The sequence below is a fragment of the Xiphophorus hellerii genome, chromosome 23, assembly GCF_003331165.1.
Source record: "Xiphophorus hellerii strain 12219 chromosome 23, Xiphophorus_hellerii-4.1, whole genome shotgun sequence".
In the NCBI taxonomy this organism is placed as follows: domain Eukaryota; kingdom Metazoa; phylum Chordata; class Actinopteri; order Cyprinodontiformes; family Poeciliidae; genus Xiphophorus; species Xiphophorus hellerii.
This window is the reverse complement of record NC_045694.1, coordinates 8,945,096-8,972,922: the sequence shown is the minus strand read 5'-3', so window position 1 is coordinate 8,972,922 and position 27,827 is coordinate 8,945,096. Positions and strand designations below refer to the sequence as shown.

Genomic DNA, 27,827 nt, shown 5'->3' with positions numbered 1-27,827 from the left:
ACATTAAGAGAAAATTAGCTTTTCCAGCTCTGAAGACCATTACGGAAATATTTCAAATTCAACGCCATATCACTTCATAATGATTTTCAAATTTCTATTAGGTACATTAAGAAATTGTCAAGATTGTTCCATAAACTTTTATTGAAATGAAACTTTACATTTTGAAAATCTTAGGTCCTTTTAAGTTGTATTTGCTTTCTCTTTTAAAAAAAAAAAAAAAATCAATTTTGAATATTTAAAAATGTGTTTGAATCACATGATGGAAAACAAATTTATGCGTTTTGTAGATACATTTTAGAATATTGTACTTATTGATTCATGAAGTTTCAGTAAGTTTATCTGTAAAAATTTTAAAATGATTTTTGCTGGAGGCGCAGACTGTTAAAAGTTTTACATTTTAAGTTTGCCGATACTGTACGCAAGCTACGGGAAATTCCACTATGAAGCTTGCCGGAAATTGCGTGCGCTAAACAACCGTCCTCCACTCCGAACAGAAGTGCTTATCCGAACTAGACGGCGGTTAGTGTTGAAGTCCCGATCCGAACGAGACGGCGGTTAGTGTTGAAGTCCCGATCCGAACGAGACGGCGGTTAGTGTTGAAGTCCCGATCCGAACGAGACGGCGGTTAGTGTTGAAGTCCCGATCCGAACGAGACGGCGGTTAGTGTTGAAGTCCCGATCCGAACGAGACGGCGGTTAGTGTTGAAGTCCCGATCCGAACGAGACGGAGGCGGTTAGTGTTGAAGTCCCGATCCGAACGAGACGGCGGTTAGTGTTGAAGTCCCGATCCGAACGAGACGGAGGCGGTTAGTGTTGAAGTCCCGATCCGAACAAGATGGCGGTTAGTGTTAATTCAATATTTGGAACCACGCCGCCATTGCTAAAACTACAGGTAGACCACAAATCTAAATCGTTATTTTAATACCATGTCATGGCAAAAATAAAGCTTTGACCACACTTTTAGAAAGATTTTTAGGCAGTAAAAATCACAAACATGCATCGCAACATCCTGCATGGTGCTGGATTGTTACTGGTGGGAGGCGGAATAAAACCCAATAACTGTCCAGTTTGATTTAGTAGTTTACTCCTCGGGTACGTGTGAAGTCTTCTCTGAATGACGTTCATGCTATAAGCAGTGAGCTTCACCTCGATGCCACATTCCCTGCGGTTATAAAGCCCGGTTTGGCGCGGCTGGCGCCATTTTTATCCCGACCCGATCCGGAGCCATGGCCATGCTCAGAGTGTCTTCATACCGCCGGCTGTTTGACGACGACAGGCGGAGTCCTAACGGAGGGCCGAGGCTGCACCAGGCCTCCGCCAGGTCAGGGTTCATCACATCGTTTATTATGTTACTACTGGAAAAAAAGATATTCTGGCTGTTTTAACATTTATTTAAAAACGTGTTTGAATCCATGTATAAATCTCTGCATAGCTAAATTTATTTTTCTATTCATTATTAACAAAAAGTGCAACTCTTAAAAAATGTTATATATATATATATACTGTATATATATGTATATATACTGTGTATATATATATATTCTGGAAATAAATATACAGTGAAAATAAACTTTAAATAATTTTCAATTTTTTAGATCTAGTTTCTAGTGCAAATAGAAAAATAACTTACAAGTTACTTTTCTGCAACATATAGGACCTTGTTTTAAGTCAATAATTTCTTAAAAATATTTTTTAAACATACTAGTTCGACTGGCATATTATTTTATAACATGGGAAAATGTGTTAAATTTAAGTAAAATGTAAATAATCTGCCAGTTGAGCAACTTCTTCTATATTAAAGAATTGTTGACTTAAAACAAACTCCTATATTTTGCTAAAAAAATTAATTGTAAGTTGTCTTTATTTCAAGCACTAGAAATTGGATAAAAAAATATTTGGTAAGACTTTGTGTTTTTGCAGTGTTTACACGCAGTCCAACATTAAACTAGACAGTAAATATCTGAATGTTTGGAAAACTGTATTAAGGAAGTATATAATGTCAAGCTCAGAGTGTAAGTACTTAACAAAAGCCTTTTGATTTAATAGAAACACTGGTAGTCGAGGTTTTTACGTATAACAAATGTCAGGTTTACATTTTTGCTTCTTCAGTCCAGTTTCTGTGTTGTTTGCTTTTCTTGCAGGTGTGCCTCTGCTGGCAAATGTGACTGTGATAAAGTAGACTTTGTTACAACCACAGCTCTGAATAAAGCGGGTCTAGACCGGTTCATCCAGGAGCGGACCACCATGGCTGCCCTCAACGACCGGCTGGTCAAACTCATTGAGTTGGTGTGGAAAGACATTAAACTAGAGATGCACTAATCCAGTTTTTCACTTTTGATACCGGTACCAATATCTGAGGTTTAGTATCTGTCGATACGATCTGATAGAGAAAAACAGTTGAATTGACTTAAAATGCTTGTTTTTTAAATAAATAGACAGAAATGAACTGAATTACAAATTTATGTACCAACTCTGCACCAGTTGTCTTAGTGCGAACCAACCAAACAACATCATTTTTAACTATTAATATAATTATATTCCTCTACACAGTACAGCAAACTTAGATACACAGATATCTTCACAAGTTGGTCAAATATGTAAAAACAACTTTAATTTGTTTAGTCATTGCAATTAGGAGTAAATAATAAACTGAAACTGACAAAAATAGGTTTACTGTCACAATAAATCAATTAATCACGTTTAAAAAAGCTCAATAATTTCCATTGGTATGATTTATTGTTTTTCTCTTTTCTCCATTTCTACTAAAACTTGGATGATAATTTTTCAGTCTGGTGATTTGGTCTTAACCAACCGTTTTTTGAAAGATAATTTTGTTTACAGAAACTTAATTAATTTTATTTGTTGTTTCTCTTGTTTTGTTTATTTATTTTGGATATTTAAAATGTCTTCCACTTCCAGTGTCAAATGTTCGTTAGAATTTAAAGTTTATTGATCTTTGAGAAAATGTGCTCTTGCATTATTATGCCATCAGTATTATATTACTTGAAAATGGTCTGAAACCAACAATATTATCTTTTATTGCAATAACTTATCATTTATTACCTTGATCAAACATTTAAAAATAAACTGCCACAAATCTTCTTTCAAATGGTTCAGATAGTTCAATTAGGATTTGTAAATTTAATGTAAAATCACAGAGCATAGAATTAGACTGAATAGATCTGCCATTATTGATTGGAGACATTGTCACCAATACCCGAGCTAGAACTTTTCTCAATATCAGAACCAATACAGATATTAAAATTGGATCGGTGCCTCTCTAATCGACTTAGAAACCCTTTTTGTTCTCTACTGTTCTGTCTCTTCACCTCTGGGTCCGCTGCCTTCAGGCCCACTGTTTGGAAGAGGAGAACGGCTCTCTTGAATGTCAGATTGCTGATCTGGAGGAAAATCTGAACGATCTACCCGCCTCTACTGAAATCACCTCCACTGCAGCGAAACCGAAGTTCGGCTTGGAGGCAGTGGTGGAAAAACTGCGCAGGCAGAAGGTAGGGTGTGTCAGCTGCATGTTGGCGAGGTTTTCTCACCTTGTATTCCCTCCTGTCCACTTCAGTCAGAACCCATTTCGGTTCTGTCCGTCTTCTGCCTGCAGGATGAGATTATTTGTGACACAGAGGAGCTGAAGGAAGAGCTTGAATGTCTCCAGAAGGAGTTTGAAAAAGCTGCATATCAGAGGATCGTCGTCCAGCAGGGACAACAAGATGCGGCTGAGGTAAAATTTGTTCTCCGTATTGTAAAATATCAGACTTTCCTTTGCTGAATTTCTAAAACAAAAGAAAAACATAAACATCCGAGGTACTGTAGAGCCCTGAATGTGATTTAATTAAAGCTGCATTATGTAACTTTTATAAAAAATATACGTTTTTACATATTTGTTGAAGCCGTCATTATGTTGTGACAGTATGAGAAAAATAATCTGTGAAATAAATCGAGCTCCTCTGCCATCTCCCAGTGCTAAAAAGAAACAACCAATCAGAGCCAGGGGGTGGGTATTAGCGCTGTCAATCATGCTCATGTGTGTGCTGAAATCCTTTAAACTCCATGGCAACCATTCAGCCTTTGAGACGCATCTCCTGCTGCAGTTTCCATAGTTTCTGTCTCACAGAGAAACCGTCGCCCGTAACTCCCCTGCTTTGCTCCTCCAGACTAGCTAGCAGCAACTAGCAAACCTCTGGGTGAACTGTGCATCCACTGAGCTCATTAAACGAGCTTCTTCTCAGAGTAGCGCTGGTAAAAACATTGTTAAAGAGTTAATAGAGGAGCCATGTTGTGATGACTTCCTGAAGACGGAGTTTCAGGAAGAGTAGGAGTTTCTTAAAGAGACAGAGGCCCAATTTCAAGGTACTAAATTATGAAATTAAATTTCTTTTAAGTTATATTTGATCTGTGCAACGTTTAACTAAAGGTAACGCTGATTGTGATACAAAATAATAATATGTGGCTGGAAAACATTCAGTTACTGTTTAAAAAACCCTAAATATTAAAAGTTTATTTCCTTATCAGGAGTGATAAACCTGAGTTCTTCAAACAAAACAAAAGTCATAATAAAGTGGTTTGAGTTTCTGTAACGGATTCCTAATTTGTCAGAGCTTTATTGTGTTTTAATAATGAAGGGAAAAATGTCACTAAAGTGTTATTTTAATATTACCTCTGGTGTAATATTGTAGCTTGCCCACTAGGTGGAGGTGTTGTCAAGCGTTTCAGCCGCTGTGAATAAGCAGCAGCAACCTGTAGTTGTTGTTCAGCAACCAAACCCTCAACACGACTCCTCCTCTTCCTCACACCAGGCCGAAGTAATCGTCCCGCAGCTGGACCAGATGTGAGCGCGGCTTTGATTCCTCCCTTACAGATGTAACACATTTCTCGATGCTGCAGCGCCCTGATGCCGCCGCTGGCTCCGTTCTGCCGCTCTGAATTGGTTGCAGCTGCAGGGCGACAATATTCGGTGGGAAATTCTGGCAGGGAAGTAAATGAAGAGCAGAGATGTGGAGGAGAGGAGGGAAAATTGGACAGATTAAACCACAACAAGCTCAACTTCCCTCCAAAGAAAAAAGAAAAACATGTCCGGTTTTATTATTTTGCACCTGTTTCGTGTCATGACTCACAAATTCAGCCTAATTTTCTCTGTGGAAGCAAACTTTGTGAAAACGTCCCAATTTCAGACTAAAAACTGGTAAAACCGACATAAAAACTGAACCAATAATTTAATTTAATGAACCCAAATATCACTCTGATCTGCAAAATGATGCCTATGATCAGAAGTTCACAAAAACTGCACTAAAGTCAGAGGAAAGAGAAGCTGGCCAAGAAATTACCCACGAGTAAAAAGTATTTGGTAAAAAGTCTACTCAAGTACTGAGTAACTGATCAAATTATCAATCATTTCATATTTAAGAATTACATCATCAGATGGACCAAACTAAAGTTAAGTGGAAATTTTGGTATTTTAAGGACAAAAATTACAGTAATTCATATAACAAATAACAAAATCAGGCAAATCCAGAAGTTTTACTCAAGTAAGAGTAAAATTAAATTACATTACTTTTCTACAAAAAACAACAAAATCAAACCAATTTGCTTGATTTTATTCTGATTTTTCAAAATTGTTAATTACGTTTTTTACGCTTTTTTGTCCTGCAAGTTAATCAATTAATTGGATTTAAAAAATGACACATTCTGCAGATTTTTCATTTAAACACTTATTTTGTACAATAATATAAATACATGAGAAAATTCATGTATTTAAATTCCTTTTTTAAATGATAAACATTTCATTGCCTAAAATGCAGTAAAACAGCATTAACTTGGTGATCTCTTGATCATTTGTAGCAAATAAATATTCTGAAGCTAAAAACAGACATTTTACTAAACATCAATGTATTGATTGATTATTGCTTTTGATTAACTGATAAATAATTAGACAGCAAAAGGAGCTTAGTTGGAGATTTAAATTTTTTTACAGAATCTGAATCAGGTGACTAATTTTTATTTACAAAGAAGAATTTTTATTTAAAATGCAAAATATATTTAATCTTTATACAGTTTTCTCTTATTTGCTGCGATGGTTATTTTGTTTTTCTCAGTAATTGGTCTTTTTTGAGTCTGCATTCGATTAATTGATTATTAAATCAGTGGATGATTATTTCAAAATTGATTAATTGTTTCAGTGCTACTATAGAAGGAAATGCAGGCGAGCCAAGCGGCGCCCTGAGGGACGCCACTGCTCCAAAAACATCAGAGGATTTAAAAAGCAGCTCCTGACTTCAGGTTTTCCCTCTCGACGTTTGTATTTTCATCTGAGCACACCTTAAAAGGGCATTTAGTGTCAGATAATTGGTAATATTTCTATAAATACTCTGTTCTGTTGCCCCACTTTGGGCGTCGCTGTCCAACCAGGTTGAGGAAAGTCGAAATGTTAAAAGTTCTGCCGAAATTCACCAGAGATTTGTGACTCGAGTTCAAGCAGAGGACAGTTTTACAGATTTACAAACACAAACCTTAATTCTTCAGATATTTTATTTCACCAAGCACAAATTTTTATTTATTTTTTTTCCATTTTCCCAAAGAGGATTCTTGTGTGCAAATATAAAAGCCGCCACTCCGGCTGCATTAATCTAAAAAGGAAGTATGTGAGCCGAGACCCCCTAAATGCATCGGGAGCTTTTGTTTCTACTTTTCCTCTGCAATGCGGCGTCTGCTTCCTGTTCAGTGAATTTAACCAAATTCAGATGAGATATTGAAGCAAAAATAGATTCTACAGCGAGTCTTTTTGTGTTTTAATGAAGAGTAAACTCAAACTTTCCTCCTTCTGATTGCCTCTGCAGGCGGTCGATGCTGTGACTGCAGAGTGTTTGGCTCTGAGGGACCAAGTGGCCGTCTATGAGGAACAGCTGGCAAACATGGAGACCCAACACAAGATGGTGAGACAAATCAATCAGTTGAAGAAGAAAAATATTTGAAATGAGAAACTATTTCTGTGGTGACAATCTCCAACCTTCAGTTGATTTGCTGAATCAAATGCTATGTTCACACAGCAGGCTAATGCGACTTTAATCCGCTTTTTCTCTACAATCCTCATCTTGTCAACCCCCAAAAATCGGATCTTTGCCACTCCTATATATGGGAATAATTTGGATCTGATTGTTTCCAAAGCTCCAAGAGTCTGAACGGTTATGTCGCATTTTTATGGGGTAATTTTTCTGCCGTAATCCAAGAGCACATATTTTCCATTTTGAAAGCAGAATTTTATGTCTTTGTTCTCAAAACATTTAATACTTTTACTTTCATTTTCATTTTGAAAGCAGGACTTCATGTCTTTCTTCTCAAAACTTGTAATGTTTACTCAAACCTTTCTCCTCGCGCTCTTGCAGAACGAAACGTTCTCTGCTTGCTTTTGGAACAAAAATGCACCGTCGCCTAGCAACCTCTCAGCCAACAGAATGAAAATGTTGCATTGGGTGCGTTTGTTTCTTTTTAGCGGGTGTGCCTGTGTGGCTACTATGGATCGTAGCAACCTGACCACCCACTGGATATAGGGAGAAACATCAACCTCAGCTTTCTGCTCCGTGTTACACCAAACATCCGCTAGCTGTGTGCTACTGATTGCTAACAGCTACTGATCTTAGGCAGGAGTTTGCTCAGATCTCTCTCTTTGTTCGCATTAGTTTTGTTGATTGAAGGTTTTTGCTTCTATTTTCTTTCATTTTGCCGTTTGCTGCTCGTTTGCACCTGTCGGCCACTGTACTGATTTTGTAGCGTTTGTCTTGGCTGCGCATGCTTCCCGTAAACGTATAAAAATTATAATTATGAAATTTATGAACGAGGTTTTTTTTTTTTTTGGTCAATGAAACGCATCACAATCCCATCACTCTTAGTTCTGATCCAAACAGATGTTACAAGAGTTGACATCAATCCTGCATAAAAAGCCACTGCTGTTAGTTTCTTATTAGATTCCTTTTATGATCTTGTCTGTCGGCTCTCATTGTGAATAAACTTTAAAATGGCGGCGTCCATTACTGCTTCTGTAAACATTGTGCGTCGCTTTAGAGACGTAATCCGTTCACTCAGAAGTCTGGTTGTGGTTAGATTTACACAACGAAATCTGAGTTGAATTGTGTAAATTATTCACATTTCATCACCTTACAACCACAAACGGCATTATAATTTATTAATTTGATGTGTGATAAACCAACAAGAATCAGAATTAATTTTAATGTCGTTGTGGACAAATAAAGGACAACAAAATTTAAAAAAAAGTAACTTTCGAGGAAACAGAAGAACTGGGATTTAAAAATAACTAAATAGATAAATAACTAAATAAAGATTAGGTTTTGGATGGATTTGCTGTTTTAAGGGCAACTACAGCTTTTGGGTTGAAACTATTTTTAGTCTTTTTGTCCTTGGCTTTATTTTCGGTACTTAAAAAATGAAAGTTTTCAACAAGTGACAAAATCACCTCATCAACATTTTTCCTGCAATTCTAACTACATAAGAGCAAAAATAAATGAGAAATGTATAAACACTTGATCACTTTTCTGTTAACACTAAATTGTTCTGCTTCAAATAATCTGACTGTGCACAACTTGGCAACATAAAAACACATTTAAGGAATATCATTACAATAGTTTGTCTTTAAGGCCGTTATTGGGTCAATTCCTCTAAAAACTGTCAGTAGAGATAAATTAAAGGAGAAAAATCAAGATAAAGCCTCAGTGGAAGTAAAAATTTCTTCTTCTTGTCTCGTTTCCTTTCATCATGAATCAACATCCTGCAGATTAAAGGAGAAAATGGGAGAGTAACCAATGAGCCAGACGTAAATAACAGATCATTTGCTTCTGGGAAAATTGATCACTTTTAATTATTTAGGTTTCTTTTTCAAATTTCTGTTTTTCATAGCAATTATGGATTTTTTTTCTGCAAAGCTAAAATGCTATAAGTTTGTACAAAAAAGTGTTTTTCCTTTCATTCATGTGCCTGAAGTTTGTCTGAAACACCTTAAACTAAAAATAAGTTAATCTTTTAGGAATAAGCTGCTGAAATATTATTTAAGCATTAATATATTAACTGTGGAAGCTTAAAAATATATGCTAACGCTCTAAATGAGAGTTTTATTATCTAATAAGAAAGTTAATGAGCTTCTTGATAAAAGGTATGTTTGGTTCTTTTTATCTCGCAACATAACGACTTGAAAAATCCCTGTTTAACCTTTCAGCAGAAGTTTTAAAAGTCCTTTCAAGATCCAGAAAAATTAGAGAGCAAAGCAGCATTTAATCAGAGCTGTCCATCAGCTAACCTGGGAGATATTAGAACCGTTCTTCAGATCTCGGTCATTTTCAATATTACCTGTCACAAATTAATTAAAAAGTCTGCTTTCACCCTTTTTCACTATAATAGCCTGGAAATCTGAGGAATTCAGTTTTATTTGAAGGCAGTTTTTGTGGCTATTTTGAGACATTTTAGTTTTCATTTGAACTCGAAGCCGAGAGAAACTTTAATGCATGTGGTGACAGTTGGTTTACAGCAAACATCTGCGCAGTCTTTATATTTACCAAACACACAATGCAGCTAAATTAACTATTTGCTTGTTCTTTTGCCAAACTAGTGAATCGGTCCTTTAAAACAACTTTGTTTGCATCCATGCGTCGTCGCTGCGCCGCACAGCGATCCTCTGCCTCACCAGAAGATGACAGACGCAGCCCAGCCGAACCCGGAGCGACTCCATCTTTCCCTCTGCTGCTCGACCCTGAAACCCGCCCAGTCCCTCCGGACCACAACTCGCAGTGTGGGAAATGTGGATAAACCTAAAATAAAAACAGAAATCAGTTTGCTTTATGGACGTCCAATTTCTCCTGACAAATCAGGAGTCATTATTCAGCTGCAGAAAAATGTTGCTTCTGAATAATGAAGGAGCAACTCCGTTCAACGATGAAGAAATCCATGCAGAGGTTGTTTCTGTGTTCAGCTTCAACAGCTTTACTCAGTTTATTTTACATGATTTCAGGTTCTTGTTCACTCCTCCACTTTGCTTTCATTATGCAATTTTACTCATCTTTCCAGTATCTCACTGGTGGGCAACGCTAACTAAACAGTTAGCAGCGCTAACGGAGCATTAGGGCAACGATAAAATAAAATTATAAGAATAAAGTCAATATAACATGAGAACGTCATAATGTTGCAAGAATAAAATCGTACGAGAATAAAGTTGAAATATACAAGAATAGTTAAATTACTATGAGTATGAAGTAATATTACAACTTTATTCTGAAAATATTAGGGCTTTATTCTTATTATTATGACTTTATTTCTATATTAGTTAAACTTTATTCTTATACAACTTTATACTCGCAATACTACGACTTTATTCTTGTGATATTATGAATTTATTCTCGTTACTTTGTTTTTCTTAAGTCTATAATACTCTGTCGTAGTTCCACTAACACACTGAACTAATAATGCACAATACCAACATGTTTTTAGCAGCAGCTAATGCTAAAGCGCTAACTTCAATTCAAATTATATCTGCCCTTGAAAGATTACAAACCTTAAACACCAATTTAATTTTGATGCCATATTTACATGTTCTATAATAATTGTGTTAATGTTTATATCTTATTTTATTTTGTTACTGTATGTTTCTTGTTTGAAATAAAGTTATTGGGTTAAAAAAATAAAAAGAGAACGAGAACGTGAGGATTGTGCTGCGTAAACAGTCTTCACCCCCTTCAAAATAAGAGCATGAATATAAACGGCTCACTAGTTCAAGAACTCTTAAAGGTCGATAACCAAAACATCAACGCAGATGTCGAACTTTATTCAACTTAAAGTTTACAAAACAGGCAGGTAAGAATTTCTCTGTAAAAATTAGTTTAGTGGAAGCTTAGTGTGCTAATGTTTCTCAAAGTTAGCAAAAGCGCTAGATGAAAAATATGACCGCTATTAGCGAATTAGCAAAAGTGTGCTAACCACATGATACTTATAGTTTTCTGCAGTATAATAATCAAAAAGGCTTTTCAATGTCTCGATTTTTGTCCTTTAGTTGGCACTAAAGGAAACATCCATGCACAGATTCTTTTATGGAAAACACAAATTTATTCTGACCTAAAAGTTACAATTAAAGCTCAACTTAAGTATCTCAGTGTATATACAAATAATGTACAAGTCATGCAAATTGAGGCACTAAATGGAAATAGTGAGAACATTTTCAGTTGTTTCCCAGGATTTTGCTGTGAACATTATTGCATTCATTTAAACTGAGGAGTTTAAGTCTTTAAGGAATTGAAAGTAAAGTTTGGCTCTTGATTTGTTCAGCTTCATGATTTTGTAACTTTTTTTAATATGCCAAGGTCGCCAAACAGGCAAATGGAAAATCCAAAGAATGATAAACTGGATGGGCCTTAAATAAATAACAGCGTGGCGCCTGAATGGTTGCTGCTTCATGGAGGATCATCGGTGTGTTTCTCTGTGTGTTGGATGTCTATGCAGGAGGTGGAGAGCCAGCTGCAGCCAGATGAAAGGGCGCTGGCTGCAGCTGCGGTCAGGTTTGGCAGCCCTGACATCACCCCAGCCTTGGAAGTGAAGGAGTACCACCGCCAGCTGGCCCAGAGCCTCCAGGTACGAAACACAGAAACACAAAATGTGCCACAAGGAAGTTTGATATTTCTGGCTGTAGACTCAAGGATGTGTCCAGATAAACCTAATAAGAAACAAAATATATCTTTATCCCGCAGATTTAAACCTTATTTTCAGAGTTTGGTAGTGGCTAGTTACATTTACCTGAGTAACTTTTTGGAAAAACTGAGTATCTTTAGTCTGCTGTAACTGTACTTAAATAATTTATTTTGAAGTATCGATACTCTTACTTGATTAATATTTCTGGCTTCTCTACCCCTTTAGCTGCATTTCCTTTGTCGACAGTCCGCTATCATTAAAAATCAAATTTTTGCAATTGCCATGTTTTCATTCAGTAAGAAAACTAAAACCACATATGAATTAGTTTGTTCACGTGATGAGTTATTAAACAACATACTGCGCCATCATCATCCTCCTGCTACTTCCTGACTTTGTCTTTTCCACCAATAAAAACATCTGGTTGGTTGTTATACTACCAAAATTCTTATTGAAAAATGTGAGTTTTTTCAAAATTGCCGTGTTTCCATTCATTAAGTTTGTTTACATACTTCCAGTTTGCCCAGTTCCATGGAAAATGGAAACGCAGGTACTTTTAATAACTTCACTGACTGAAGAACAAGCTGGTTTTAACCAAAAACTCAGACACAGACTTGTCGTTTTTGTTAGTTTCATTTTATATTGAAAGAAATTTTTACAGCGAATAAAGCTGTAAAACTAGCTGACCAAACGTGTTGGTTAGAGCTCAGCTTGGGTTGCTAGGCGACGGGCTGGGCTGGCTGGGGTTGCTAGGTAACAGCTTAGTGCCCGTTGATTCTCACTTAACTCCTCATTTTCAAGAGACCTAAGAGCATTAACTTATTGCCCAAAATGTCTGAGTGTTTTTAGAAGCAGCTAAGACCCAAATGGAAGAACAAACACATGCAAAATGCAAATTTTACTCTTACTCGAGTCATTTCTTGGACAGCTACTTTTTATTTTTACATCGTAAAAATAAACGTTCAAGTAGTGCTACTCTACCATGTTTTTATGACTGAATTATTTTTTATATAAAGAGCTGTGCATTTATGAATCCTTAATTGCACCTTTTGCTGTTTAAAACAATGTTTTGCTCTTTATTGCAGAATTGATTCTTATTTAATTAAGGTCCTTCTGACAGCTGCTCCTCATCCTCTTTGCTGATCACCTCCTCTTCTTCCCCCCACTCGGGTCTCCACATAAATCTCAGCTTTCACAAATCATGCTGCGACACCCCGACTTGTTTTCTTTACCTCTTAGCACAACAGAGGAGAAGAACCTGAGAGTCGGGCTTGTAGTTCTGGACCCGGACAGAACGGCTTTCGTCCACCTTGGTAGTTGCAGTGCAACTCAAAGGTACAGCATCGAGGTCAGGCTGGAACTCCGGTGGGTCTGACCCCGACTGGGGTGAGGATGTCTGCTGGTTCAGAGGTCAGGGCTGTAATCAGACTGCAGGCCGCCTTCCCAGGCTCCCTCTCAGCTCTGCACTGGATGTTTTTAGAGGCATTAGAAAAGAATATCTGATCCATTTTTATTTGAATCATCTGTGTGTCTGACTACACCGGTACAAACCAGCCTCTTGTTCAACGTTTCGCTTCATTCAGAGGACCTAGGCTCTCGGCTGCAGATAAACGATTACTTCCTGGAGGCCTGGACTCGGTTGAAGTTTTAGGGTGTTTTCACACCTGATAGTTCTGATAGTCATAAATGCACAGCTCTTTATATAAAAATAATTTAGTCATAAAAACGTGGTAGAGTAGCACTACTTGAACGTTTATTTTTACTCAAGTAAAAATAAAAAGTAGCTGTCCAAGAAATGACTCAAGTAAGAGTAAAATTTGCATTTTGCATGTTTTTGTACTTCCATTTGGGTCTTAGCTGCTTCTATTGGGGACAAAAATTGCAACATTTGTTACATTTTCAGCTGCTGTGATTCACTTTCACACTGCACTGTGTCAAATAAACCAAATCTTTTGAAAAACATGTACCCTTCCTCACCTGTGGGGGCGCTGCACCAAGAACCACTGAAGAAAATGACAAGAAAACCTGTGAAGAAGACACTGAGCCCAACTTTTTCTCAAAAAAAAAACCAACAAATTGTAAAGAATGGACTAGCATCAGATTGTAGATGTTAAAGGATTTCACTTTTGTATTTGTCAAAAAACCACAAACCATATATCCTGCTAGCGCTATGCTTTTGGTTTGGTTGTATTTACCCAGAATTCCCTGCGCTATTGTTCTCTTTCTGCTTTTAAAGTGATTTCCAGCCTGCTTTGCATTTACATATGCATTCAAAGCGGATCAGAGTTCACTTCAGCTGAACTGAGACTGAGGTTTTTAAACGGACCAGAATTTGCTTTTTTGTTCCACATCAGAGTTCAACATGGACTGAACAGCTTTGTTCACTTTCCCCGCTGCTATTGCCAAAACTACAGGCAGGCTACAGCGGAAAAAATCAACGTCATCATTCAGAGTTTCCTCTGTTCACTGATTGGCCCGGTGGAGAAATCCACTTCAATGGGAGAAAGCCCAAACGGATTAAAAATCTTAGCAATTGAAAACGAAACTGAATATTGTTGATAGCTTTTGCCTGAAGCCAAAGCTATCAAGCTGTCTTTTATTTTTGAAGACGATGTAAATTGAGTAACAAGATCTAATCTTCTGTTGCATTTTTTGTCGTTTTGTGGTACACACTCCTTACCACTTGGCGGCGGTAATGCTTCCTATAATTGTTTGCCAACAGCCATTAAAACAAAGAAGAAATCCCAGATGGAGCAGTGAAGGGACATTACAACGGAGTTGGTATGTGTAGGAAAGCAGTTGCCAGACTAGTGTCTGTCTCAAAGTGACTGTGTTCTGGTTTTTCTGCCTAAATCCCGTCTATTTGCTCTCTCCCTCCCACTCGGCGTCTTCCTCTGCCAGCTGGATGGCGTCCTGTCTGCGCCTGGCCTCAATTATGAGACACGATTGTCTCGATGTTCAAATGATTGCTGTTGGATTTAAACAGGAGTGGTGATTGTTGGCCTCGTCCCACACACCTGTGCGCCCTCATGTTGCCTGTTTCGGCTGTTTCCCCTCCAATGTAATTACAAATCAGGTGCATGAAGAGAGAGCTTTGCTCATCCACCCCACTGAAGGGGCTTTTTGCTCCATCTGTCAAAGTGCACTTACCTTACTCAACGAGACGCCGCTGTGATCTCTCTGATTTTCAACTTTGCAAACTTATATGACTGCTCTGTCTCCTAATCGTTTGTTTCTTCAGCTGGAGTTTGGGGCGCTCTCCTCTGGCAAAAGCGATGGAAAGAAACTGGAAGCGAGAGGAACTGGTGGGTCAATGGTCAAAGACCCAACAGAGATAACTGATGTGGACGAGATGAAGACTCTGGTGAGTGAGCTTCCTTCTCTTGTTAGCTCCATTAAAAGGGAAAGTCATCCAAATTACAAAAAGTGTAGCCATGTGAAAAAATTTAAAAGACTTTCTGGGTCAGATCAGGTCATTTTTACGTCTAAACAATCCCTGCAGACTACTGCAAGAACTCATGTGTTTCTTATGCAAGTATTAAATATAATTTTCCAGAGATCTTTGTTAAGTAGGAGCTTCTCTTGTAATAACAAAGATGTCTGTCATTTTAAAATTTCAATAAAAAAAAGAGAAGGTTTTTCATAAATTGTCAATTTTCAGCTTGGGAATGAGTAGACAGTTGTACTTTTTGCTCTTCAAATCCAATTTTAAGTGCATTGTGTTTGTTGGAAGATAATAAATAGTAAATTATTTGCGGACTTAAGCAGCTTTCAAATTCAAAAAATTTGCATTTCCCGCATATAACAAACTGCTGAACTCTTTCTACATTGTGGCATCTTCTGACTACACCCAAATTTCCGCAGGCAACTATTTGGACAGCTCAGTTGTAGCACAAGGGGCCCATTTGTAATTTCTTAATTCAGATTTCTAAAAATGTAATTTTACTAGCCATAATCAAGTTTAAGATATCTTGAATTGTAATTAGATTTGGTGACGTCATTTGAGGTATCTTGAAAGGTATTTTGAACCGTAAAAATGAATTGTTACTCTTACTAGTAGGAATGTAGATAGTCAATAAAATATTTCATGTTAAAACAGAGTGCCACAGTTAAAAAGATAACTTTACTTATGTTATCTTAAGTGAAGATAAACGTTATCTTCACATAAAGGTGACCTATTATGCTTCAAGTTAGGATTGGTCAATGGGCTTCAAAAAATATATTCATGAAATGTTTTTGCACAAAGAGGAGATTTTAATCTGCCAACTTCTGCTATTTTGAGGTCCCTCCAGATTGAGCTGTTTTAGGGCATCTTGTCACTTTTAATCCGAATACACTGCTGCTGGCCACGCCCCGCCAATTTAATGTTTACACTTGCACATAAAAATGCAAACAGATACACAATTATAAACCGAACATCTTTGAAAAGCATTAGTATAGCCTCCTGCACAACCAACAATAAAGCAGCAAGTGGTTTCTGGAGGATAAGTCAATAACAAAAAATACTTGTCTTCTTCAGCAGCCATTGTACAACACATATAGCGGTAAAACCAGCTGGCCAAACATGCTGGAGTTCAGCTCGGGTTGCTGGGCAACAGGCTGGGCTTTGCTGGGGTTGCTGGGATGGTTTTGAAATGGCTGGTTTCCAGACACCAAAAATCATAAACGTATTGCCAAAAAACGGCTCTGTGGTTTTTTTAAGCACTTTGGCTGTTTTCAGAAGCAGTTGAAACCCAAATGGCAGTACAAAAACATGGAAAATTTATATTTTTCACAATAACTTCCCTTTTTTAGGTTCTTTGCACTAGCCATCTTGTTATAGATTAACAAAATAATTTCGGTTATTTTTCAAGGGTTTTGACATTTTTATCACCTCTAATTTGCTGATAAGATATGAATTGTCAAGGCAAGAGCCACCACAGGAAGAAACCTTAAAGTTAAACTCATAATTTGTCTCCTTTTGGTCCACATCCTCTAATTATACATTCGGACCTTCTTTGTCGACAAAGATCAGATAAAAGTTAAATCTATGACTGGGTTTGTATCACAGCCTGAAAACGAATGGTTTCTCACAGCAGGCGAGGAGCAGCTGAGTGACAGAGGAGCAGCAGTGTGGGAGATCCTGAGTGTTTACTCTGAGGACACTTTCAGCAGGAGATGTGAAAGCCCGTCTGCAGCCCAGACAGGATTTATCTCCCTTAGTGGCCTCGGTTATTAACCACAGGCTTACAGATTGGCTCCAGACTCATAAAAGTCTGAAAAGTTTATACACTCACTGCCTCAAGACATATGTTGCGATTTGAAAAGTGGAAATAAATCTTGATCAGCCATTTTTTACCCATCCCCATACAAAAAAGATGTGGAGCACGGAGGAGAATCCACGCTTTCTTTTTTTTTTTTTACCCCTCCAGGGGTCTTTTGTGGGCTCTAGTGTCCCTTATATGACAGTAGGCTGACAGGAAACGGGGAAGGAGAGGGGGGAAGACATGCGGCAAATGTCGTCGGGTCCGGGAGTCGAACCCGCGACGGCCGCATCGAGGACTCAAGGCCTCCAAACATGGGTCGCACTAACCACTACGCCACCACGGCACGCCCAGAATCCGCGCTTTCTGATTGGCTACCTGTCACATTCAACAGGCTGTGTTAAGCTCCCAGTCGGGAAAAACCCCTGATTTAGATCAGAGCGGCAACGACGATCTACCGTAACACACCACACACTACAGGATGATAAGTTATGAAATCGCAAGCGACAATCTTAGAACGGCCAAAGTTCTAAGATTGTCCTAAGGGGAAAATCGGGGCAAAAAATCATGTAGTGTGAACTATTGCATCATGTAGTCGATGTGCCCGTCTTCTCTATTTAAATCTAATTATTACTGAAGGACAACATAATACACAGACTTCATAATCTGCACTCTTTTGGTTGAATGCAGTATTTATTTCCACTTTTACTTTATGTTGTTTAGTTTTTATTCTAGTACATTTTTTGTTGATGGAGACTGAGAATCCATTTTATTTTTGATTGTTTTGTTTATTTTGTTTATCAGTTCCAGTGTTAAGTGTTATTTTGAAAATAAAGTGTATCTATCTTTGGCAGGAAATCGCATGCATTATTACGTCATTTCCATTAAATCAGTGTAAAAAGGTCTTCAAGCAATATTATCGTTTATTACAATAATTTTTGAGACAATTAATCGCTCAGCAAAATTTGTTATCGTGACAGGCCTATTATCTATTGATATTGATCACATGTCTAACGAGATAAATATAGTTAATTATCTGTTTTCCAGCTCTAAGCAGTACTAACATTAAGTGTTTTTTTGTTGACTTACCATTTGCTGAATTCTTGCTGGTTGTGCAGGAGGCTCCATTTTTGCTTTTAAAAGATGTACAGACATTTGCAGGGATTTTCATGTGTGAGTATAAACGCTGAGTTGGGGGCGTGGCCACCTGCAGATTATTTGGATTTAAAGAAACAAAAAGCCATAAAAGAAGCTCCAAATAGGCAGAATTGACCAGACTAAAATCTCATTATCTAAGAATGATTTGGTAATGAACTCGTTTTGTGTAGCCCATACATTTCCTAACCTGTTCAAGGAAGCATAATAGGTCATCTTTAACATCTATCAACGGTTTCACCACAGCTGACCACATCTGTAGCAAACCTGGTGGTTTGGTTCTCATTACCGAGGCTGCGGCTCCACTTCCAGCTCTTTAAATAAACACCAAGCCTCTGAAACCACAGCACAGCTCCTCCAACATCATCCACTTCTCTCCAACACGAGCGCCGCTCAGGTCAGCGCCGCCTGACGGATGGACAGCTCAACTCGACCTGCTCTGTTTCCGCTCTCGCCTCTGATGGATGCTCAGGCTCTGGTTTCTCACTGAAACACAACATGACCAAACAAACACATTGCAGTGAAATCAGCCCCGACTCAGGACTGTATATAATAGAGCAGGCAGTGATGGCGTCCAAAGCCGCTGCTCGCATATACAGGCATGACTCCACTCCACTTATCATGCCAGGGGAAAGGAGGAGAGGACTCTCACTTGGCTCGGCCGGTTTGGCGAGTCATCAGGAGCCGGGCTTCCCTCTGCTCAGACGGTTTCTCTGAAATGTGAGCCTGATCCCCATCTGGTTGGGACAGATAATTGTTGAACTTCTATGATTGCTGCAATTACTCATGGCAGGGCAACACAGACACCGACACTGAGGGAGGGATGCTCCTATAAGCTAACCTTGCCTTTTTGTGTTTGTTGATTTTGTTCTTAGTAGCTCCAGCTCACTATTATTTTATCATTTTTAGGACAGAAATTAATTAAGTTACTGTGTACAGTAAGCTATGAAAGTGCTTATTCTGCATCCAACCAGCCAGACTTTCTAGTAACTTCCTAAAGTTATATAAATCTGGAGTTTTTTCTGTCCTCTCACGTTACACTGATGTCCAAAGTTTTTGCCAAAGTGATCACGTTGAAAGTTCTTGTTAGCCTCAGTTTTTAAAATTAAAAGCAGCACAATAATTTCACAGAAACATTTGATCCATCTAGCAAAAAACTGAACTCACAATATTTCAATAAAAAAAAAGTCTAATTTTTAGGTGGAAAAATATAATCAAATCATAGGTTCCATTGACAGATTATTTCACTTATAACATGGGAAAATGTCTTGTTCCAAATTAAATAATCCACCAATGGAACTAGCATTTTTTAATCAACATTAAGGAATCAGTGACTTACAACCAGCTCATATTTCTTGCTGAAAAGTTACTTGTAAGTTAGTTGTGTCTTATTCAAGTGTCCTAAGATATTTGCAGTAGAAACTAGACCAAACATACTTGGTAAGATTTTGTCTATTCTCAGTAACAATTACACTGTATGTCTTAATCTCCCTGGGAAGGAATTACCATAAGCCTGCTTTTCAGAAAAAGTTTCTTCAAGTTTGAGGTCCTATTTACTGTGAAATTAAAATGGTCAGTGAACCAAACCAATACCTGTTGCTGCGTTATAAAAAACAAACCCTGCCCTTAGAAAATGTAAAAAGTGCATTTGCCTTTGACTGGTGGGCCACATGTAATAAACCCGAGAGCCACAAGTGGCCTGCGTACCGCATGTTGTTCACCCATTTTGTGGCTTATTGGGTGTAGCTAAATTACAGTATATTTTTTAGGGAACCGATAAGCGTGAAAAATTATTAAATGCACAAAAACACAAAAGTAAGTGTATTATATGAGGAGCTTGACTTACAGCAGTTCATTTTCACACTTTGTGGCAGAAATCTGATTATCCTGAATAAGTTTGGTGAATCTTAAGTGACTTAGGGAAACAAAATATTTGTCTAAAATTACTTTTGGCCTGAAAAAGTGGTGAAAAAGCAACCCAAGTCCAAAGGATTCAAAAACCCTCAATAAATATAGATCAAAACCACTTTAAAGGAAAGTTACTTTCAATACTTCAGCTCTTTTGTACAATATTATGTTGCAAGTGTTAGTTTTAGGTAACCATCCATTGCAACTCATTGATCTGGTTTTATAATTTACAAATTGATCTCTCCTCTTCCCTTTTCGCAGCAATTGTAGGCATGAAAGTCTTACAGTCATGATGACCATTGCAAATTATCCATTTAATGCTGAAGCATTTCACCCTAAAACCACAAATGTGAACCTTGTGGTAGGGCAGGATGAATTGTCGGGGGGATCACCAAAGTCAGTGGGAGTCGTCATCTGGAAACAATGAATGTCTGCATGAATTTTGATGGCAATCCATTAACCATACATCAAGATATTCCCATCTGGATCACATTCGTAGGGCATTGTACTGACATGGCTGTAAGCATTCTTAAACGGCTCTAATAAGGCTAAATCAGAGCTGAACGACAAGAAAATTTGGGATTTGTGGTCATCAGGTGGTCAGAAATATGACTAAATACAGAAGACATCCAACAATCATTGCATTTACTGTGTTTAAATAATTACAGGCATCAATGTTTTATGCCAGATGTTGGTATGTTGTTGTTTATGGATAAATATTCACCCCTATTCATGATCTCTATGTTAAGTAAAGTTAGGTTCCTGATAATCTAAAGTTGATTCATCTTATATAGATCAACTTAATTAGCAAGAGGTCGGCCATCTTTCAATAATATGAAAGGCTAAATTTTTCATAATGCTGAATTTAAAAAAAAATTACATTTTAACATTATTTTGTGTCAGCTGCATTAAATGCTAACTGAATAAACACAAAATTGTGTTTTTCTCACAATAATAAACCTGGACATATTTATTAAATGAAACAAAACAGAAATCTCTAGGTCACTGAATAGAAAAATAAGAGGAATATAATACAGAATACTTCCGTGAACGTTGTAACTAGTTGCGATGGAGTTGCTATGACAACAAGCTTAGATGTAGCTCTCGTTCCTATTTTTGCCTTTCCTGTCGTCACATCCTCGCCTTCGACGTTGCTCCCTAATGAAACCCGCCTGAATGAGAACTTTTAAGGTGAAACTTGTTTATATTTCAAAACAGAAAGTTAAGTGCATTTTGAATCCCAAACCGAACTCTTGTGTGGGCCATTTTTTTCCCTCTGTTCTGGCATGCCGCCATCTTTGATTAAATAAATAAAATCAAACCTCCGCTCAAGAATGACCGGCAGCGCCCTCTGCTGGATGGCGGCCAAACTACAACATAAAGTCTAAACGGACTTTATTGGGTAATCAATTGGAACTAGCTTTTATAAGCCATTAACTGACAATTTTAAGTTGATTTGTTGTTTAGGATTCCAGAAAAAATCGGAATTATGAGCAGAAAGCGTCATAATGTAAATGAACTGGCTGATTTTGGATGTCTTTCTGCAGATTTCAGAGCTGCAGAAGGAACTCGATGACCTTGAGAAGAGTAATGAGGGGCTGTTGGATGAAGTTGAGGTGAAAGGGGCTGCGTACATGGATGAGGTTGAAGAGTTGGAGGTATGGCATTGGAACTCTTGATGCAGCTTTTCTAACTTTATCTCCTTGTTTGTTTTTTTTTAAACACTCCAAATCATCTGTTGTTTAGTTTACTATAACAGAAATGAAGCAGCAGGAGGTTGACTTCAAATCCCAGATGAAAGAGCAGTGTGAGCAGTACAGGGAGCTGCTCAGTGAGAAGATGGCAAGAGACATGGAGATTGCGGCCTACAGGTAAGAAAAGATGACACCCACTTGTACATGAAAATAAACTCCAATCATTCTGTAGTCAACAGATAATGTTTTAATTAAGAGTTAGTAGAAATTGTAAACTTTTAGGCTTTCAGGAAAAAATAGCTACTTTCTACAGAAGAGTCAACAATTTTCTCTCTCGAGTATTTCTATTGGTCAAGCTAAATTTGGTTTATTTACCTTTTTACCTATAAAACTCTGACGACCCAAACATGTCTAGTTCTGGATGGACGTAGTGGGTGTGTTCTGGCTGACCCAAAGTGTTGGCGCACAGTTGCTAATCTGAAAATTAACTAGTAGTGGAGCTAATTTTGTTTAGCTCTTTTGCCAGACTTGAAAATGCACTTAGCTTCCCCTAAATTGATTTTTCAATATACATTATAATGCTTGAATTTACTGTTTTGTAAACTTTTAGTTGTGTTGAAGTTTTTTCATCTCCAAGTAGTTAGATGTTTATATTCATGCTCTTATTTTGAAGTGGCTGTAGACTCTGTACGAAGCGCATTCTCTCACTCCTGTCACCCCAATTCCTTAAATTTAATTGAATTTAATTAAAAAAAAATACTGTATTCATCTGACAGGAAAGTTAAATAAATTTCAAACAGGAACATACAGGAACAAAAATTATGAATAGAGAACAATATATAAACATAAGTCCAATATCTAAGGGCATTATAGAACATAAATTATAATGTCAAAATGAAATTGATGCTTGAGGGTTGTAGTCTTTCAAGGGCAGACATAATTTGTTTTGAAGTTAGCGCTTTAGCATTAGCTTCCGCTAAATGCCATGTTGGTATAGCATAGCAGCGTTAGCGATTCTAATGTTAGCACCTTAGGGTTAGCATAACTAACTTTTCAGTCATACACAGAATATTTTTACTGATTTCTTTTTTTCAAATAAATTGATAACTATGTATTAGGGGGCCATGTCAGTTTTTGTGTTGTAGTTTAAAGCTAATTTAATCACACTTTAGCTGGCTAGTAGAAGGAAGGTACAGTTTTTTTCTGTGGTTGGTTGTGAAAACAATGTTAAACTTTTCAGTTTTTCCTCCTTATAGGACCACATCTCAATCATAAATACAAAGCTCACCGTTGTAGTAATACTCATTGTGCCGTTGCCACAAGGGTTTACAGTAGAGACAGGGGAAGATTTATGGAAAGTTAAGATTGATTGTTAGTGTGACTGTCAGTCAAAGGGAAGGCATGGTGGGTTTTTTTATTAAAAGAAAAACACAGCACAAGGAGATTTCTCTGTTAAGTTTGTCATCCTCTTGCATGTCCTCATTAAGTCTGGTTACAGTTATAACCCACAGACCCTGACATCTTTTGTGAAAGTGTTTCTCCATGGTAGGGGGTCAGATGGAAACAGATGGTGCTCAACAATGTTCCCCTTTAGGAAGTGTCTTCTGAAGGGCTTGAAGAACAGCGCATGGTGGTCCCGGCATGTTTATCTTAGATTTTAATCTGCTGGATGCTGAGTTTAATGTTTGTTCTGTATCAGAAAAAAATGAATATTCACAGTACCATGCAAAGATATTCTCACCCCTGGAACATTTACAGATATTAGCAGGTTAAAATCACAAACTTCACCGTATTTTAGGGATTTTATGACTTGAACACAACAAATTCATCCAGACGCTGATCAACATTTTTATTTCCTTTTTCCCTGTGTCCAACTATGGGTTTTTTTGTATTTATTAAAACATACTCATCTATTATTATGTATTTCTATATTTGCACTGCCTTTGAGAGTTGCTACTTTTTAAATTTTGTTGTGCTTTCTTGCACAATGACAATAAAGGAATTCTGACTCTAATTGCGAGAAAGAGAACATAAAACATGAATTATTCACATTTTTGCCAAAAAAAACCACTCATAAAAATCTTAAAGTGAACCACAACTAGTTGAACATGCTTCCCTAAATTTTTTGTGTTTTTCCTGTTGGCGTAGAAATTTTTTGCTTGTGACACGTAAAAGCTCATAATTATTTCTAAAATTGTCTGTTACATGTTTTGCTTTTGGAGTTTAGAAAAAACATTTTCGCCAAATTTTTCATGTGCCATTATACTCAATGTATCTGATGAAACAAACACACATGATGGACTATATTAGCCAGAGCTAACACCTTTAGCTGGAGCTAACATGAAATCAGAACAAGATAATGAATGGATGTTTAAAGTCATAATGAAGCATCTTTATATCTTTATAACACAACTATAATATATTTGGATGAATATTCTGAGCCTGATGCTAACCGTAAACATCCTGGTTTAGAAACTAGAGCTCCTTGCATTAGCATTAGCATTTTAAAGCTGAAGCAGCACAAACACCAACTTTTTTGGTTGAATACCATTTTGGTCCTCCTCATTTTCATTTCTTCTTGTCACAGTGTTTTATTCCACGTGTTCCTGTTGTTTTTTACAGTAAATTTGACTTCTTCTGAATTTCTTCTCAGCTCTTCTTCTTTCCACAAGAGCTAAATTTATATATTGTGGAATTAACCGGTGAAATTTATAATAATAATGTGAACTAGAAATGTTCATTTATTCCAATGAAAGGCCCCACTGAGGGTTTCTGAATGTATTTTTACATTTTGGATGTTTAATGCTGCCCAGCCTCTCGTTTGGAGCCGAACTGTAAGACTTTTACTCTCCTCTGTATGTCTGTATGAAATCATGTGGGGGGAGAAACTTAACGGTTATTTCGTGGTCCATCTCACGTAGTTTAGCCTGGAAATCCGCAGTTTCTTTTTAAGATGTTCCTGCAGACAGGCTTGACATCCGTGTCCGCCCGGGTCACAGGAAACAGCTCCTGGAAGTGATGCAGCTTCCTGCATGTGACCTTGAGGCTTTCTTGTCAATTTCCCTCGGTTCACTGAAGTTATTCAACCATCTGCCATCCTGCTATGTGAAGTGACGCACTTCTGCCATCCCATGTCGTTGCCACAGACATCCTCTTGCCCCCCTTGCTCCCTGTGCCACCGCCTCTGACCTACAGGGGGCCCTACTGCGTTTTGAGCTGAGATTCAAGAGAGTTAAAGGGGATCTATTATGCAAAATTCACATTTTCATGTTTTTATACTTCCATTGTGTCTCAAATGCTTCTAAAAACAAGCCAAGAATACAGCGATCATCTCTTATTTAAAAGAAACTGTAGGACAATTAAGTTCACACATTTGCAAGTTTTTGTTCTTCCATTTGGGTCTCAAACCCCTGAAGTGCTCAAAGGACACCAAAGCCATTTGATGGTTTTGGTGTCTGGAAAACGAGCCATTTCAAAAACCTCCCAGTTGTGAAGTTATATCTGATGGGCACTGCTCCGTTACCTAGCAACCCAAGCTGAGCTATAAGCACGTTTGCTCCATTGGTTTTACTGCTGTACAATGGCTGCTGGAAAAAACAAGAGTTTTGTTGTTGACTTACCATCTATAAACCACTTGCTGTGCTCTTGTTGGTTGTTGCAGGAGGCTCTACTTCTGCTTTTCAAAGATGTACGGTTGTATAATTGTGCATCTGTTTGCTGCCATTTTCACACGTGAGTGTAAATGTTGATTTGGGGCAGCAGCCTGTTTGGATTTAAAGTGACAGGAGGCCATAAAAGAAGCTCCAAATAGGCAGAATTGACCAAAATCTCTTTATCTAAGAATGATTTTGTAATGAACATGTTCTGTGTTGCCCCTAAATTCCCTAATCTGTTCAAGGAAGCATAATAGATCACTTTTAACATCCATCAACGGTTTCACCCAAATTAAGCAGAAATAACAACAGAAATATCATTATCAGAGAATATTTTTTTGCAAGAAATGTAATGAACATATTTTGTATCCTAACCTGTTCAAGGAAGCATAGTAGGTCACCTTTAGAAGACATCTTACCTTCTGCTCTGCTCTGTACCAGCCTTTTAGTGTCAGCACACCCCTCATTAAACTCATTTACTAATCCTCCACAGCTCCAGTTCCCTCTCTTAGACTCACACAGTAAACCCTCACCCAATGTTTTCTCTACTTTTCTTCATATACTGGATGTTTTGTTATCCTTAATTAGATCCATATATAGGAAATTATTTTTTTGGTTTGAATTGCCTCCACCACACACACTAACTAGCCCAGTTTGCCCTTACTGGGGGGCTTATGGCCCAAGAAAGTATTTCAGAGCAGCTCCTGCAGATGGTTGGTGCTTCAGTTTTCTGAAAATGTGAGCACCGTTTGGCTGTAGGTCCTTCTGCCGTCGTTCTGCTGCGTCACACACAGATCCTTCCTGATTTACGTCACGCTGAGAGCTGAGCTCCACATGGCAGGACTTTAATATAAAACATCTGGTTTTACTGGTTTAATCAGCTTTTGAATTAATGTTATTTACGTGTTTTATTGTTTTTCTGCCTTTCAGGAGTCTGGTGGAGGAAGAGGAGGTGAGATTCTGCAGCCTGTGACTCGGCCCGATCCGATAGACCTCTGCTGGATCCTCCCCTGATGCACGGATTAGAAAACAGACCAGAAAACCCGACAAACGGACCCAGAATGAGCACTTTGATGAAGCTTAAGCGTAGCAGTTCTAGCCACTGACAGATTGAAGCTGCCCGGAGGCCTCAGCCAGCTGATAACAGGTCGCATGCAGATGACCTGGAGACTAAAATGGATCGGTCTGAAACCTGTAGGAGGCTCGGGTCTGGCTCTAATATTCCTTTAAAGTGGGATTTTATCTCCTCCAGCTCTCTGATTCCCACACATTTTGTTCCCTTTTGTAAAACAAGGTTTAAATTTAAAGGGGTAGTATTCTGTAAAATTTATTTTTTTGATCTTCATATTATTTTATAATGTTATTTCCTTTTCAAAAACACACTTGGAGTGTTGTCTTGATTCTTTCATATTTGAGGAATCCTTTAATCTCCATGGCAACCATTCATCTGTGCAAAACGCCTGGGTGGACCTAGCCCCGCCTTCGAGGACAAACCTCCCCCTCAGAGATGCAGTTCCAGAGCTTTCACCTCACAGAGCAGCTCTACTTAGCCCAGCTCCTTCAGACTAGCCAGCAGCAATTAGCAAACACCTGGTGGAACTCGTAGGAGCTACTTCTCAGTTCAACGCTGGTAAAAACGTTGTTAAAGGGTAATAAAGGAGCAAGTTGCAAGCAGAGCAGGTGTTTTTAAAGAGGCCCAATTTAAAGGTGTTAAATTACAAAGTAAAAATTTAAGTCATATTTGATTTTTATAACAACTGAAGGAAACATTGTTGCTAAATTATGCTACAAAATGGCTAAAACAAAACAACATAATACTGCCCCTTTAACCTCAAAACTAAATTTTCCATTTTATTGCCTTATTAGGACTGAGAAGTCTGAATTCTTCAAACAAAACAAAAATCATAACAAAGTGGTGTGAGTTTCTGTAATGAATATTGTTTTGTTCTAATAATGAAAGAGTCACAAAGAAAAGAGTTTTGGTGTTACCTTTGTCGTAATGATGCAGTTTGCGCCTGGAGAACACATAATGCCGCCCCTTTAAATGCAGAAACACAGAACCACCTCGTCTGTCACTCAAAACTCTTTCTGATTGCCACCTCTTAACCTTTGACCCCCTTGCTGTAATCAGACACACAGACGGGCTCCTCCTCCGTCACTGAAAGCGGCCCACCTTGCTTTTGTTTTTACAGTCAGGTCTGCATGCTGCTTGTGAGAGTAAGCTGTGTTTGCTTAGCAAATGGCTCGTGAAGTTGTTTTTGTGAAACCTTCAGCAAACGAGCACCTGGACCTGAGTGATTCATTGTTTCCTCTTCCAGAACCAGTGTCCCAATTTGATGTCATTTCACGAAAAAGTGTTCGGCAAAGCATTCCTCACTAATCTTTTCCTTATTGTTAGCATCAAAGCTGTCTGTTATCAATCATCCTGCACAAGCATTAAAATGTACTTGGGATTTAGATTAAATAAAACTGAATGCTTGAAAAATCACA

The 27,827-nt window shown here is 37.8% G+C and overlaps 1 protein-coding gene across 1 annotated transcript; it reads left to right on the top strand.

Annotated features, from left to right (window-relative positions):
- Positions 1 to 350: 350 nt before the first annotated feature.
- On the top strand, positions 351 to 27,827 carry vimr2 (vimentin-related 2). The gene is made up of 10 exons (XM_032554755.1): positions 351 to 1,320; positions 2,141 to 2,285; positions 3,350 to 3,508; positions 3,613 to 3,732; positions 6,845 to 6,940; positions 11,502 to 11,630; positions 14,926 to 15,048; positions 21,538 to 21,648; positions 21,737 to 21,861; positions 26,268 to 27,827. The coding sequence occupies exons 1-10, from the start codon at positions 1,226 to 1,228 to the stop codon at positions 26,308 to 26,310; spliced, it is 1,146 nt and encodes a 381-aa protein (XP_032410646.1). The 5' UTR covers positions 351 to 1,225; the 3' UTR covers positions 26,311 to 27,827.

Excerpts from the sequence above, each read along its gene's own strand:
- vimr2 (XM_032554755.1), top strand. The coding sequence starts at position 1,226 with ATGGCCATGCTCAGAGTGTCTTCATACCGCCGGCTGTTTGACGACGAC. Across the intron at positions 1,321-2,140 it reads CTGCACCAGGCCTCCGCCAG|GTGTGCCTCTGCTGGCAAAT; the intron begins GTCAGGGTTCAT and ends CTTTTCTTGCAG. Across the intron at positions 6,941-11,501 it reads TGGAGACCCAACACAAGATG|GAGGTGGAGAGCCAGCTGCA; the intron begins GTGAGACAAATC and ends ATGTCTATGCAG.